The sequence below is a fragment of the Phyllobates terribilis genome, unplaced genomic scaffold, assembly GCF_046119375.1.
Source record: "Phyllobates terribilis strain yellow unplaced genomic scaffold, ASM4611937v1 Scaffold_11__3_contigs__length_659146591, whole genome shotgun sequence".
Taxonomy (NCBI): Eukaryota; Metazoa; Chordata; class Amphibia; order Anura; family Dendrobatidae; genus Phyllobates; species Phyllobates terribilis.
In genome coordinates this window covers 217,430,117-217,446,022 of record NW_027362771.1, presented here as the reverse complement: position 1 = coordinate 217,446,022, position 15,906 = coordinate 217,430,117, and the positions used below count along the sequence as shown (strand labels likewise).

Sequence of the window (15,906 nt, the reverse complement as noted above, 5' to 3'; positions counted from 1 at the left end):
TTTACATAGGACCAATCTCCGGATTAATTTGAAAACCATTAAATTAATGGATTCGTCATAATTTCTTTTTGCAAAATACATGTCAACAAATATCAGAGTACACTTGGGACTCTAGGGGTTGATTTATTAACCCTTTAACTCCAGAAAACAGGCACTAAACTGCATTAAAGCAAATTTTAGCATACGCCAACCTATTGGAAAGTAGGCATATCCGAGTGAAGCAAGCATGGCATAGCACAGACAGGCATATTCAATATAATTTATGCCACACAAATTGAAAAGACCTATCTCTGGCTTCCCCAATCTCACTTTAAGGGCTCGCTCACAATAGCGTATAACACGGCTGAGTGCTCTCCGATGTTTTATCGAATAGCACTTGGCTCAATATTATACTCTGGGGCAGTGCAGATCTGTGATTATTTTCTCATGCTGCGAGTGGCTCCGATAATCGGATCACGCACACTCACCCATTCAAGTCTATGGGTGCATGTGAAACACCGGACTGCACTCGGATATCATCCGAGTGCAGTCTGATGCATGCGCACAGAGACCATGGAGAAGACAGAGAAATTAATTTGTCCATCTTCTCCGCACCTGTTATACAATTCTGTCATGCGAGACAATCGGATCACACTAAGCTGACACTTGGCTCAAACTCTTACAGAGAGAACATACGCCCCAAGTGACCTCAGCCTTGCAAAATAACTGACTCCTTTTGTGTTTTATAAAAGAGATTATAGGATAAAATTTGTTGGGTTTTTTTTGTTTGTTTTTTTAGCATTTTTACAACCAAAGGTGAAGCCCATGAAACATCCTATACTGGCTGGTATGGGTCCAGTAGAATAATGTTGAAAAGCTTTGTCCCATTTAACACTAAATAATAGAGATATTATACTCTAGATGAAGATATTTCATACATTCCCATGTGCACGGACCCTTTGGTTGTCTGAATTCTAAGGTAAGAAGCATAAACCAAACCTAAAGTGGAAGTCTCTCTTCAGAGCTCTTTTAGAAATATATGATGGAAACACATAATTAGCAATTCCTGATCTAATATTCTAGTAGTGGAACGTAAATAGAATAAAGTAATGTGGAAAAATGTATATTCATTTTTTTCTGTACCTATTCCAGTTTTGGCTCCCAAATGCTAATTCAAATTACTGGCCAATAAGTTTCCTTGTGAAAGTAGGTTTACACTCCAGGAACATTTAGATGCTTTCCTCTTATTTGCATTGCAACCCCTTCAGCGGATATGTCAATGACAGATCTTCAGGCAATGTAATGTTCAGTAATATAAAATCTGACTTCACATTACTTTAGGAAATTTCTAGTTATGTGATTCTCTCATATACTACAGTATCTTATTAAGCTTTGTTGAAAACTAAGAACCTAGACCCTACAGAAAGTTTACATTGCACTATGTTAGGAGGTTTCCTTTCCTCAGTGAAATAATCCACTTATATCTGACTTTTGAATAACACTATATATCTTTCAGGCGCACTACTATAAATGAGTGTATAAAGGAAAAAAGCAGAAATGATGAAAGAGAACAATACTTACTTTTGTTCGTATGATGAGAGGTACAGGTAACAGAAGTAGCGGAGTTAACACAATCAGTAAAAGCCTGCGGTACATCCATATGTAACTCAGAAAAAGACGCATGGTAATCTCGTGTTGGTTCAGCTTACCTATGAACAAAAAAGGCTTAGATGACCCTTAAATAGTCGAGCTTGATTAATGTTTCTCTACAGAATCACCTTTAGCCACTCACAGGCACTTCTCAGACACAGTAACCAATAAAGTTTTATTGTTTTACTACAGGAATTTCAGTATTGATCAAATGAAAAATATTTCCAAATAACGGATATAGACTTTCTTGTTAATCAAATATTGCAGTAAGAAGATCATTCAGAATATCTCACTGGTGTTATAAAAGAGAAACAAAAAAGGGAAATATCAGTTAGGCTGTGTGCACACGTTGCAGATTTGGTGCTCTTTTGTCGCCTTTTTTCTGCGCGGATTTGTGACAAAACCTGATGCCGGCAAAGTGAATGAGAAATCTGAAGTGTCATGCACACGTTGAGCATTTGTGACTTGCAGATTTGGTGCAGAAAATAATCAACATAATTCTATGTGCGTTTTTGCCCTGTGTTTTTCACCATTGAATTCACTGAAATCAGTCAAAAACAACGCAGCGAAAAAACGCAGGGCAAAAACGCACCAAAAACGTGCGTATTTTCCGCTGCGTTTTTGCTGTCAACAAATTACTAGAGATGCAGAAACATTGCAGAAATTTCTGCAATCAAATACTCAACGTGTGCACATAGCCTAAAGCAGTTTTCGGGGCTAATACTGATGGCCTATCCTTATGATGCGTCATCAATAAAAGACCGGTAGGGATACGACTTCAAGCACCGCAGCTATGCAGTCGATTGAAGAGGACATGGCTTTTCATCACATGCTTCATACTAATACTAAAGGTCAGATAACTCATTTTGTTTAACCCCTAATGTTTAGAGTTGATGGATTTGTTATGATTTTTCATGTATTTCAGCAGCAAAATCCATGGCAGTCGTATAACAATACAGGTGAAGTGAACCCAACAGTTTTCAAGCTGTTTATTTTCTGCCACTTTGGGACAGACTCATACTAATGCTGTGTAACAGTTAAACAGTCTAAAATGCACCAAGTTTATCACAGGGGCTCAAGCTGGATCCTAAATTTTGGTGCATCTTTAGATTGTCTAGTCTAACTGTAATCCACTTCTCGGTTGGCTTACTGTCAAAACATTTTACAAGCCAAAAACTGCCAGACACCATAAATACATTTTACAAACATACTCAGTCACACATTTCTAGATATTGTCTAAAAGTCTAGTGAGGTGTAAAAAACTGTCTAAATCTGTTAATAAATGTTGTATATTGCATGTGTGCCAGAATTCTTGCTCATTTTAGTTATCTACCTCATTGTTTCAAATTGGAGATTAAGAGTCTGCCCTTATAATTTGCCATTTGCAAGATGAGTAAGCCTCAAAGAGTATAAATGGATATTTCCTTCGCTAAAAGTAGGCAAAAAATTATAAATTAAAGAACCAAAGTACACAGTATTTCTATGAGATTGTATAATTGTATATGCAAAGATTTACCTTTTTCTTTTTGGAATGTGAAATTCGTAAGCTTAGACTGAAGACAGCAAAATCACAAAGGTACAGATTATGACAGATAACCAGAATATGTATTAATCCTTAGATTCCTCAAAGTACCCCCCTTTACTCCGATGACAGTTTTACATAGCCTTGGCTTTCTGTGAAGCAACTTAAGGTGGTCTGTCCAGTAGCATCAGGAAATCACCTGGAATGGCTTTCAACAGGCTTAAATAAATTCCCAGAGCTGCTGAGCACTTGGCTGCTTGCCTTCACTTTGTGGTCCAACTTATCCCAGACCGTCCCAATTTGGATGACTTTGGACAATTGTGTAAACCATGTAATTTGACGCCGCACTCTATCCCTCTCCTTATTGGCCACATAGCTCTCACATAACCTGGAGATGTGTCTTGAGTATAGATGAGCGGACCTGTGGAAGTTCGGGTTCTGGTACCCGACCCAAACTTTATTCCAATGTTCTGTTTGGGTACCAGAACTGTACCCAAACTTCAACCAGAACACAAACTCCATTGAAAATAATGAGGACCCAAACTTTTAAGCTGCAAAGTGTTCTCTCTCTCCTCCTGGAACTTCGAACATTGCAATGGACTTTCAGTAGACATCCGTGTTCGGCGATTAGCACCTTACACGAACTATCCAGTACGAACCCCCGAACTTTTCAGTTCAGTTTGGCTCATCTCTAGTTTTGGGTAATTATCATGTTGTAACACAAATGATGGTCCCACCAAGAGCAGATGGGATGGCATGTCGTTGCAGAATGCTGGGTAAATATGCCTTTAATTGGGAATTAATCACCAATAGTGCTACCTGTAAAGCACAACTCCTCTCCATGTTTTACAATGGGTACTACACATGTAGAATCCATCTGCTCACCTTTTCTGCATATAACAAAGTCATGGCGGTTCGTACAAATAATCCAAAATTTTGACTCATCGGACTACAGTCCTTGTATTGATGGACCTAAAGAAGTAAACAAGTCTCTTTTACTTATTTGTGATCCTCACTGTTGACTTCTTTATATATTCAACCATAAAGGCTTGCTTCTTGCATTCTCATTTGGACACTTGATGTTGAGATGTGTTTGCTACTTCATGTCTGTGTATCATTTATGTGGGTTGTTATTTGAGATGCTGTCAATTTATAGCTTCTGAGTCTGGTAATGCTGATGAATTTATCTTCTGCAGCAGAGGTATTTTTTGGTCTTCCTTTCCTGGGGCAGTGCTCTAGATAGCAACTTTCATCATAGTAATTGATGGCTTTCATGACTTCAGCTGAGCATACCTTCAAGGTAACAATTTTCTGGATTGACGGACCTTCATGTCTTAAAGTAATGATGGACTGCCTCTGCAAACACACCTGATGGTTGCAAACACTTTCTGAAGGCTGGTAATTCCACAAATGACCTGTTGATGAGGCATACCTGTTCACTGGAAGCCATTCCAGGTGATTACCTAATGAAATTGCTCGAGAGAATACCAAGGCAGTGTAAAGCTGTCATCAACGTAAAAAGGGGGGTACTGTGAGGAATCTAAGCTTTAATACATATTCTGGTCTGTTTCATACATGTTTCTTTGCTCCTTATTCCAATATGTGCTCCTTCATGGTTCTGCTACTTTCAGTCTGAATTTGCAAAGTGCACATTGCAATCAGAACAAGGAAAACATTTGCATGAACAGTTGTGCCCAAACCTTTTACTGGTACTGTACATAAAACCGGAAAACCCCTGTTATGTCAGCACCAGCGCCCCTGCATGAGCCCTCTTCCTCCTCCTACCAGGGACGCCAATGTGTATACCGACTTACCCGCTTTGCTCTGGTCCCCACCACAATTGCTTCTTCACAGGACCTGCACATGGCATTCAGGTCTCCTGTGTGTGTGCTAGGGCACGAGCGCGCTCCCCATTTCTTAAAGGGACAGTTTGAGCACTTCTGTAATGTCTTCCAGCCAATAGCTGGGAGACATCATATATTTAAGATACCCACTCCTATAGGGAGGTGCCTGAGCAACTTTAGTGTTTAGTGTGTTCACCACTGTCTTAGTTGTAAGGTTCCCATATTTGTGCTCTCTGAACCTGATCCTGACCATCCTGTCTGAACCTCATCCTAAACCCATCCTGCCAGTTCCTAGTCCTGATCCTTATCTGCCCAGTCAGCTCCTGTACCGCTACCCTCTCCTGTCCAGTCTGAACCTGCACTCGTGATATCATACCCGAGTATGTCCTGTGCTCCTGAACCTGTCCTGTCTATACCTGTTCCAGTATCCCCATGTTAACCAGTTCCTGGCTGGTCTGACACTCCGAGTCCATTCCTTCTTCCCAGCCCCTTTGGGGGCAGCTACGGGGTCTATCCTGTAGTGGTACCTGGCATCCATCTGCGGCTCAAGTCTAACCACACCATCAGGATCTCTAGTGAAGAACCAGGTGGTCACTTAGTTACTCCCCTCCAGGCTCTCCCCGGTCTGTGGCACAGGGGTTCCACAACAAATAATCATGACAAGCCCCTTTTTTACTTCATAAATAAATACTCCTTAAAATGTTTAATTTTAAATGACTACTTGTTGCCTATTAAAAGGAAGTCTATCAGCAAAAAATAACTGATCAAACCAAGCACAGAACCTTGTAAGAGTCATAGACTTAATAAAAATCACACCTTTAGTCTTCTTATTCTTTGCTGCACTTGCCAGAAATCCCTCTTTATTCAAATCTGATAATATGAGATGCTCAGTGAAACCTTTGAATGGCCAAGCAATCCTTTGCACGTTCCCATCTACCATTACTTGTTTTTCATCTGTCTCTCCTGTCATTTTCATTGATTGACAGCTCTGTATTTACAAGAACTGCTCAGTCATGCCAAGAGTGCACTGTACACCTGATTAGCATATTCAAATAAAGATCAATGCAGCAATTGATAAGGACACTAAGGGTATTATTTTTATTGGTTCTTAGTTTAAACAGTCCCTTTGTGCTGAAAGACTCATATTAAATAAACATATGACAAACCTAAAAATATTCTATAATAAATTATCATCAAGTCTGCATTTAACATAAATGATATTTACAGATGTACTAAGCTTAACTTAAATATATATATATATATATATATATATATATATATATATGTAAATAAATATGGTTAATTAGATAGATAGATGTAGATAGATATATGGATAGATAGATAGATAGATAGATAGATAGATAGATAGATAGATACCTAGATGTAGATATCCCTTTAGAAGAGTCGATGTGAGCAAGAAGAGTATTGTACTCACTCAAATTTGAAGAATTAGCAACAGCCCTGTTGGAGTGAAATGCTGCTCAATTACAGTAACCCTTATAATGTAAAGGAAGTGCAAGGAAATTGGCAACAGTTATTGCCCGTGGGTGTGTTCAAGCAAAAGCAAATAAAATCTTGCTCTAAACTGTAACCAACACAATAGTAATACAATGCAAAATCTACAAATATAACATAATGGAAGTAAAGAAATTCTATATTTTATTTATAGCTATATATATATATATATATATATATATATATATACATTTATGAATTTATGTGCCACATGTTCTGAAATTCTTCATCTTGCTATGCTAGCATCCTGCTTGGACTTGCTGAGCCTAAAAGTGAGTCCATACTACACAACTGTGCAGAGTAAGATAATGTATGTTGGATACTCCATTCACATTGTGAGAAAATGCCCACGGTCAAAGTCTGCATCACATTGCAGGGTGCAATAAACCTACCACGTAAATTAATTTTCTCAATACAGATATATATATCAACTTGCAACATCCCTAAAATCTGTTATATAAAAGATGGCCCAGCCTACAGTTACTGTATATAGGAGAGCATGATGAAACTACATTAGACTATACTTCCCCAGAATAAACCGGAGATATACGTTTTCAAGAAAAAAACAGTACTTACTTGCAGCTCTAAAATATAAAGTGTAGTGAATCCAGCAGCGCTCTTTTAAGGCCAGCATTTATTCTAGAGTGCCTCTGATTCATTGTTCTGAGAATTAAGCTTCAAATTCCCTCCTGTAATCTTACAACAATGAATGCTTTCATGCTGACAAATATTCCAGGTAAAGAAAGGACAACTAAATGAAACATTTTAGAACTAATGTAATTTTTATTCTGGACCATTTAAGCTAGTGTTTAGGCTAAAATTAAAGACAATTTCCCTGTCAGCAGCCAGAATTGTAATTGTTGGATTCCTCCTGTCAACACTACAGAGCTAACAAATATGTATTTTTCATCTTCTCATCATGACAACTTCTTCCATAACACCTGTATTCAACAAGTGAAAAAAATACGATTTCAGAACTAGAAATGCCCAATGTTATATATTATTCACACTAAGAGATAACAATGGCTTGGGAGAGTTGGTCCGGAACGTGGATATTTCTCTATTGCCTGTTAATTTTTCCAAGTATGAATGTAATATTGTTCCCTTTTTTTCAAAGAAAAGCTGTCAACTGATTTATGCTGTAGGAATCACAGGTAGGATAAATCAGACATTGGCTGAGTTATTGCAGTCATGCATTTTTTACCATGAAATGTTGCGACAATTCAGAGGAAACACTGTAAAAAGTTAACCGGAGACTGCATGTCTCACCTGACTTGCCGGTACCTGGCAGCTTCTTCTTGTCCCACTCCTCTAGACTCACATGTCTCTCCCTATGTGAGTATAAGCAGAAACTTTTCAATCAAAAAGATTGGGTGTTAAAAAGTCACGAGAGACATGCTTCGGACTGGACAGACGAGACACATTCTTTGGATGGCTTTTCAAAGTATATTTTCTAAAACGCGCAACAGCATTTCAAAGCAAAACATGCATGACTGCAGTAGTACAGCTAGACTCTAATTCATGCTGCCCATAGTTTGAGCAGCATGAATCAGATGACAGGTTCCCTCAGAAACAGATCTTTATAAAATAAACTCAAGTCATTACTTTACTTGGCCCGTCCCCTAACTTTCATATGCTATGGCATGGAACAGTGTTGATGACTAAATGGTATCCAGTAAAAAATAATTTATTGCATGGTATACATTTTTAGATATCGGCAGCCTATGGGTGATGAATGCCACTTTATGGCATATACTGTATGTCAAATAGAAGCCTAGTTTTGCCCTTCTTTTCTGTGGTGGAGGTGCTTTTCAGGTATCAAGGTCTGGACGCATATTCATCTTTTGTAGCTGTACAGCTGTGCCCCTGTATATTCAACATGTTTAAAAATGCTATTGAAACTTCTACAACTCCACAGCATGTTAAAGAGGAAAATAAAACTGAACAGCAAAAGCACAGTTTTAGAATCCTCTAAGGATGGCAGGATGCAGCAGACAGTACTGAAGCCTGGGGAGATGAGTAAATCTCCTAAGCTACCTTAGACTTACCAAGAAACAGGAATTGGCTCCTTTATTAGCTAAACCACAGAAGAAATGGGCATTAAACCATTCCCTATAATAGACCACCAGAAAAGTTTGTATTAACCTTTCTACCAGAGAGCGCAAGGGTTGCCACCATTAACATCTCAACCAAAATAGATAATCAGTTAAGGAGACATTAACTCAATACCTTCCAATATTTGACACCAAAATTGCAGGACTTGTGATGCAAATGTGTATCCCATTCTCCCTTTGTTGGTAATTAGACAGCCCTGTAAATATAATTTGCCTCTTTTTAACAACCCAGACTGCAGCAGCTGGCTGGAAAATTTTGCCTTGGGAGCAGAACATAAAACTTGCTCATGTTTAACCTTTATCTCCGCCACCATATAGAAGCACCTTGAAGAAAGATCTATACCACATAGATCCGATAAAATAACCAAGTTCATCACATAGATCTGATAACAAAACTAAATTCACCACGTAGATCTGATAGCGGAACCAAGCTCACCACAAAGATCCAATAAAATAACCAAGCTGTCCATCTTGTCAAATGGGATTTTGGATTATGTGGTTCAAGCTAAAGCCACTAAAGATCTCATATTTTTACTTTACAAATCTTTGTTAATAAAGATTCTGGGAGATCCCATGACTCTGGTTAAAGCTAGATGCAAGGGCGATGTGGGTTATATTCCCTACGAAGGGTGGGAGGATATATTGGAAACTCCTGGTAAGTTGTCGACTAATGTGGCCCAAAGAAGATCTCAACTGTTTTTTCTACCTAAAGTCTATGGAAATCAAAAAGTATTACACAGGATGGGCCTTAGAACAGATGATTGCTGTCGATGATGCAGGGAGGAGGATGCCGACTTGGTTCATACATTCTGGTCATGTTCTCTCTTAGCTGTGCTATGGGACAATGTTGGCAGATTAATGAGGTTTATAATATTTAAGTTCCCTTAAACTCTAAATCGTGTGTTCTTGAATATGTAGGGGATATTGAAGGAACGACTCCAGTACAATTAGCTTTATCAAAAGTCTTTTACCAAACCAGGAAGACTATTGCTAGACATTGGCTGGCAGATATTTCTCCTACGATAGAAGAGGTAATTCAGTGTCTAAATTCTCATGGAAAAAAGCTATACATTAAGAGTAATGCAATTGCTAAATTTGGAAAACAATGGGGAGACTGGATAAGATTTCCCAAGATAGTATCAGATATTCTAGCAACAGATGTGGTTTTCAACCTATTAGTACTTTGATAGTCTTTTATATTTTCAAGCTTGGTTTCCTTTCAAAACAATACTTTCCATTATTGTCCTTGAATTTATCATGCCTTAGTTACAATTGACACACCAAAAAGGGAGGGGGTCTGTTTGGATGGGGAAGCGGGATTTTGGGTTAAAATATAGAGTATCACTTATATTCAAGAATAATGGATGTGATCATACTTCGTTCATGTGTATATGTCTCATTTTGACTTCTGCTATGTGTTCTTGTTCTGTTGTCCTTCATATTTCACTCAATAAAAATAGTGTTGATTAAAAAAAATAAATAAATAACGAAACTCACCACATAGATCCGATAACAGAACCAACTTCACAACAAAGCCCTGATAACAAAACCAAGGTCAGTGCAAAAATACCTTTGAAGTGTTGGAAAAAAAGAGTTTGTGACTCCGTTCTCATAATTGTAACGTATTTATCAAATACACATCATCACATTCGCAAAGACACTACAGTAAAGTTACATAGTAAGGCCCCTTTTTTACATAAGATGTATTTGGAGATCTACGCAAGGTATTAATGGAATTTGATAGCAGTTATATAAAAAGGATATAAAAGAAAAAAAACATTTGAAAGCATGGTGTGAATTGCAAAATGTGCTTCAAGTATCTAAATCCATTTCAAAACATTGTACAAATTCTAGGCACACTTTGATGTTCAGGTACATATTAAGGAATTTTAATCGATATTCTAAGACATAAATTTCAAAGTCTTTAGAACATATATTGCAATATATTCATTTTGCAGGATAACTTTTCCAGGCCTTTTATCATGAAGGCAGCGGTAGGGTGTTGAATATGGCGGTAGCTGCCTGTGCTAATGCTATTTGCTACAGACACAGTTATGGCTGTATTAAACCCCCAATGTTGCCTTGGAAAGTGACTATAATTTGGGAAAGATGTCCTACAAAATTTATGTAACACAATCTGCAAATTGCATTTATTGAAATATTTTTCAAAAAGACTCTGAGATTGATGCCTAACGCCATTGAAAATTTATATTAAACTGTATCTGCTTAGCTTTTAGTATCACACACACAAGCATATTACATGTACATTGAGACTCAGTGTATCCAGGCTTTTATATATACATTCATACAAAGACATGCTTTGACATAAATACATACATACAACACAAAGCGCATACACATCCACACACAAGGACACACACATGCAGAAATGGACACATACAGTGCAGTCTGAAAATACTCAGTCTCAGCGATGGACTACAATCAGTGGGGGAACATAGGCAGATGCCAGGAGACAGAACAGTTGCAACTCAGACAGTCCTTCTGTCCACTTTGTTTTTCTAAACGGAAGTGCGGCCTACTGCATCCCAGGAGTCGCAGCCGCAGGCCTCTCTGCAAGTTGATGTGCAAACATGGGTGGTTTTGGAAAATAAAGGCTCCTCCATTATTCTCTGGTCCCAGACAGCATCTCAAACTACCCATATTATAATTGGATAATTTGGCCTTTGGGGGAACGACCCAAGAAGCACATGCTCCCTGGCTCTGCTAGAATACCAAGTTGAAACTAAATATCTCTAAGGTTTCGAAAACTTTTTCTTTTGCAATGTGTCCACCAAGGGTATCAGTTGATTGTTTCTGGGACACTCCCACCACACTGATCTCTCCCAAAAATAACTTTTTTTTTCCAGGAAATGTTGCGACCATGTAATAAAAGTACAGTCGGCATCCACCAGAATGCGAGTTACTCTTACACAGCAGCTCTTTATTCTGGTTCGCAGAGTGTGGTCCCAAGAGGAGAACCACCTTCTATGTTGTTCATTGAGTCTAATAATACACATGGACAGTGTTGTTCACGATACGATGCCTTTCACCATTTTGTGTATTTATCCAATTATTTTGAATCTTATAAAACTTTTTTCACAAGATTAAATGTAAATGTGATTCTACTTTTTAAAATATTATACAGCATGAGTGACATGCAGAAAAGCCTGCTTTCCCTATATGTTTCAATTCACTTGGTATAAACATCTTGAAGGCTGATAACTTATTACTGCATGTTATAATTTTGACGAATATTTTACAAATAATTTTCTCTTATTAATCTGTCTAGAAAACTTTAAAACATGACTGTTTTGCAAATACTTCTTGACATTTACAGGAAATTATTTTACAAATAATCTAAAGCCTTAAAGCCAATAATAACCTGAATAATTGAATTCATTTACATTTCTTAATTCCTGAAGTGCTTAGCAATGCTCCATAATTCCAAGGCCACCTTAGGATCTTAGTCCCTAAGTGTGCAGCCAAAGATGATGGACAGTTTGCAAATGTGCCCCAAATAAGAAAACAAAATGTTCTAAAAAAATACATTGTACAACTTGTAATTTGCAGAGATGCTGAGTTCAAACTTAGGATGTAATATGAACATTCTAACTTCAAAGATCCACTACTTAAATTTTAACCCTAAATCAATGAACTTTGACCGTTCTCTACTATGATAATATTGTGTGGCAAGGATTAAATAATGCTTCCTAAATAAGTAATTTATTCTAAGACATAGGCCCCAATTCATCAAAGTGCTTACGTGAGAATTCTGGTGTAAAACACTTTGAAAAGTTGCAAAATGCTTGCACAACGTGAAGTTAACGTTTTAACACCACTTTTGGTCAGCTTCACCAAAGTTATCCACTAGAATTATCAAAAGTGGCAGTGCACTTTATGCCAGAAATGTTAATCCAGTCCAGTGACTGGAATAGCTTTTCTAGAGAAGTGCACGAAGGTGCATGCCACTAAGTGGCATGTGCCTCTTAATTAATTCATCATTTCTTAGTCTCCCACACCTCCTTATTAAGACTGGCAGTCTTAATAAGTCATTTCATTAAGACATTTCATTAAAACTCGATTCATTAAGACTGGCATTTCTTATGCCAGTCTTAATGTGGGAGCGTACGTCACTTAATGAATCTGGTACATCTTACTCCTGTATACTCCTCATTAAGACTAGTATATGAATGCTAATATTAATGAATTGGGCATTATTATTTAAAGAGCGTTCACTTACATATACTGTATGTTCATCATACAGGGGAGGTTGTAAATCTGTTTTACACTGTCTTTTCCTTTTAATGTATATTACTGTGAAAGTCTATGGTTAGACTAAATCTAAATCTACTTTTATCATACTTAAAAGGTTTAAGAACACTTTTATAACACATAACAAGGTTGTCCCTATTGGGAAACGCAAAGTCCACCTTAGTTTATATGTTTATATAGGTTTGGCTGCTGAAACTGCAAGGTCAAATACATGATTGGACTGAGTCTACAACTCATTATAGCGGCAATCTAATTTAGATATTAGGGGATTGTCTCAAATTTGTGACCTTCCTCTGTATGTCTCAATAAAAAAAAAACTTTTAGAACATGCATTCTTGTCAACAGTACCAATTACACAAGGGGTTTCCTGAAAAGCAGAATGCAGGGCTCAAGGAAACCACATCCCAAACATGTTATGTTCCTAGCTGGTCAGAGTCAAAGTTTTAAGGCTGTAGAGAAAATAAAGGGGGGGGGGGGACAAGTGCACATAGGGTGATATTGAAAGGTACAGATGAGAAGGGAGTTATAGAGTTGCTCACTTGCAAGGGTTGCGATTGTCACAACTCCAATAATTGGCCATGAATATTACAGCTGCTGCAGTCCCATCGGCAAATGAAGGTAAACTCTCTTTTGCATATCGATTAGTTGAAAAAGGAGATTGACATTTCAGAGTAGAACATGCTGCTGTTCCAGAACAGAAAAGTCATTTTGAAGTTTTTATTTTTACACTTTTTTTATATTTACGCGTTTCATGCTCGCATCGAGCCCTTTTTCAAAAACAAACGACAGCACAATTCAGACTAGTTCCCTGGATCAACATCTTTTTAAAGACTCTTGTGAGTACCTGTGATATTATATGTATCAAGAAAGGTATCCACGCCCTCCTTGGACAGAAGAGGTTAAATGCCCAGAATTTTGGAAAGTCAGTAAAAATGATAGGTGTAGATCTCATTAATTGCATTAAATATACATTTTTATGATTAAATAGTCAGTTACTATAGCATAAGCACATTGAAATGACTAGAAATTATAAGAGAATATATCACTGCCTTTGTAATAGGCTTTTCATGAAAAATATGACATACAGTGGTGTGAAAAAGTGTTTGCCCCCTTCCTGATTTCTTAGTCTTTTGCATGTTTGTCAGACTTAAATGTTTCAGATCACAAAACAAATTTAAATATTAGACAAAGATAACACAAGTAAACACAAAATGCAATTTTTAAGTGAAGGTCTTCATTATTAAGGGACAAAGAAATCCAAACCTACAGTGCCCTGATGTGAAAAGTGATGGCCATCTAAACCTAATAACTGGTTGACCAACCTTAGCAACAACTGCAATCAAGCTATGCAATGAGTCTATTACAATGCTCTGGAGGAATTTTGGCCCACTCATCTTTGCACAGTTGTTGTAATTCAGCCACTTGGAGATTTTCCAAACATGAACCGCCTTTTTAGCGTCATGCCACAGCATCTCAATCGGATTAAAGTCAGAACTTTCAATAGGCCACTCCAAAGTCTTAATTTTGTTTTTCTTAAGCCATTGAGGGGTGGATTGGTGGACCACTGTAAAAAAAAAAAACACTGTAAAGGTAAAAAAGACCACTGTAAAAAAAAAAAAAAAAACACATAAAAGAAGACCCTCCTGTTTTATACAAAACACTTTAATTATTCATCATTTAAAAAGAGGGTCTTATACGCAGAGATAGGGAAGTATAGTGGGAGGATAGAAATATTAACCCTAATGAAGGTCTAACGGTTTCCCTACCTTGCTGCGGAGGTTGGCACCCTAGGGGGAACAAAGTGGCGCCCCCACTCAATGTCGACTCTCCCTCACTGACCGTATTACACCCTGCAAGGAAATAGCACTACTGTAAATGTCAAACAGCAAGCATACATATATTGACATACATGAAAGCCCCGATAAAGGCACAAGAATAGTTTTCTGGTGACAATGCACTCCAATCTCTGAAAGGTTCACCACTGTTCTATATTTTCACCATCTGTATATAACGGCTCTCACTGTGGTTCACTAGAGTCCCAAAGCTTTAGAAATGGTGTTATAACTTTTCCAGACTGATAGATCTCAATTACTTTGTTTCTCATTTGTTCCTGAATGTCTTTGGATCGTAGCATGATGTCTAGCTTTTGAGGATCTCTTGGTCTACTTCACTTTGTCAGGTAGGTCCTATTTAAGAGATTTCTTGATTGAGAACAGGTGTGGCAGTAATCAGGCCTGTGTGTGGTTAAGGAAATAGAACTCAGCTTCCCAAAGATGTATTAAACCACAGTTAATTTATGTTTTATGGAGGGCAATTACTTTTTCACACAGGGCCCTGTAGGTTTGGATTTTGTTCCCTTAATAATAAAGACCTTCATTTAAAAACTGCATTTTGTGTTTACTTGTGTTATCTTTGTCTAATATTTAAATTTGTTTTGTGATCTGAAACATTTAAGTGCGAAAAACATGCAAAAGAATAAGAAATCAGGAAGGGGGCAAACACTTTTTGACACCACTGTATACAATATGGAAATCGAACAGCATTTTTATGCACAGTTAGCATACCCATTGCTTATTCTGCATTACTTAATTTCATTGTAAACATTTACTGGCATAAAGTTAATCAGGTATTTACAGGTAGTGCCAAAAAAAGATGCCAAGCACAACATAACAAGCACAACAAAGTAATCTGTCATGAAGCTAAGGCACTACAAATGAATCCTAGGTGCAAACTTTTGTACCCCGATGCCCATATTTTTTACTAAATTAATTATTAGGTGCTGCATATGCCAGAATGGGTTTCCTGTTTTTAAGAACTGCTTTTATATAACAAATGAAAATAAAAGTTCAATCCTGAAAATTATAATATGTCAACAATAACTTTATTCAGTTACCTGACCATTATCAGTAAGGGCTATTGTACAACTGTTTCTCCAAAGTGTTTCAGGAGCCTTTCTTTAACATGACAGTGCTTGGCACCATGTTGCTCGTGCTATTGTGAGCAGCTAGCA

The 15,906-nt window shown here is 37.5% G+C and overlaps 1 protein-coding gene across 2 annotated transcripts in view; it reads right to left on the bottom strand.

Moving 5' to 3' along the window:
* Nucleotides 1-7,156, bottom strand: part of SLC13A1 (solute carrier family 13 member 1) — a 57,401-nt gene extending 50,245 nt beyond the window's left edge. Inside the window, exons 1-2 of one of the 2 annotated variants that reach the window (XM_073652042.1) lie at nt 7,087-7,156; nt 1,561-1,688 (exon numbers count right to left, since the gene is read on the bottom strand). In XM_073652042.1, the coding sequence (XP_073508143.1) occupies nt 1,561-1,688; nt 7,087-7,144 (186 nt within the window). In that variant the 5' untranslated portion in view covers nt 7,145-7,156. Of the gene's footprint in view, nt 1-1,560; nt 1,689-6,430; nt 6,456-7,086 lie in introns of those variants that run through there. The other variant, XM_073652043.1, reaches the window with a different exon arrangement.
* Nucleotides 7,157-15,906: the final 8,750 nt, after the last annotated feature.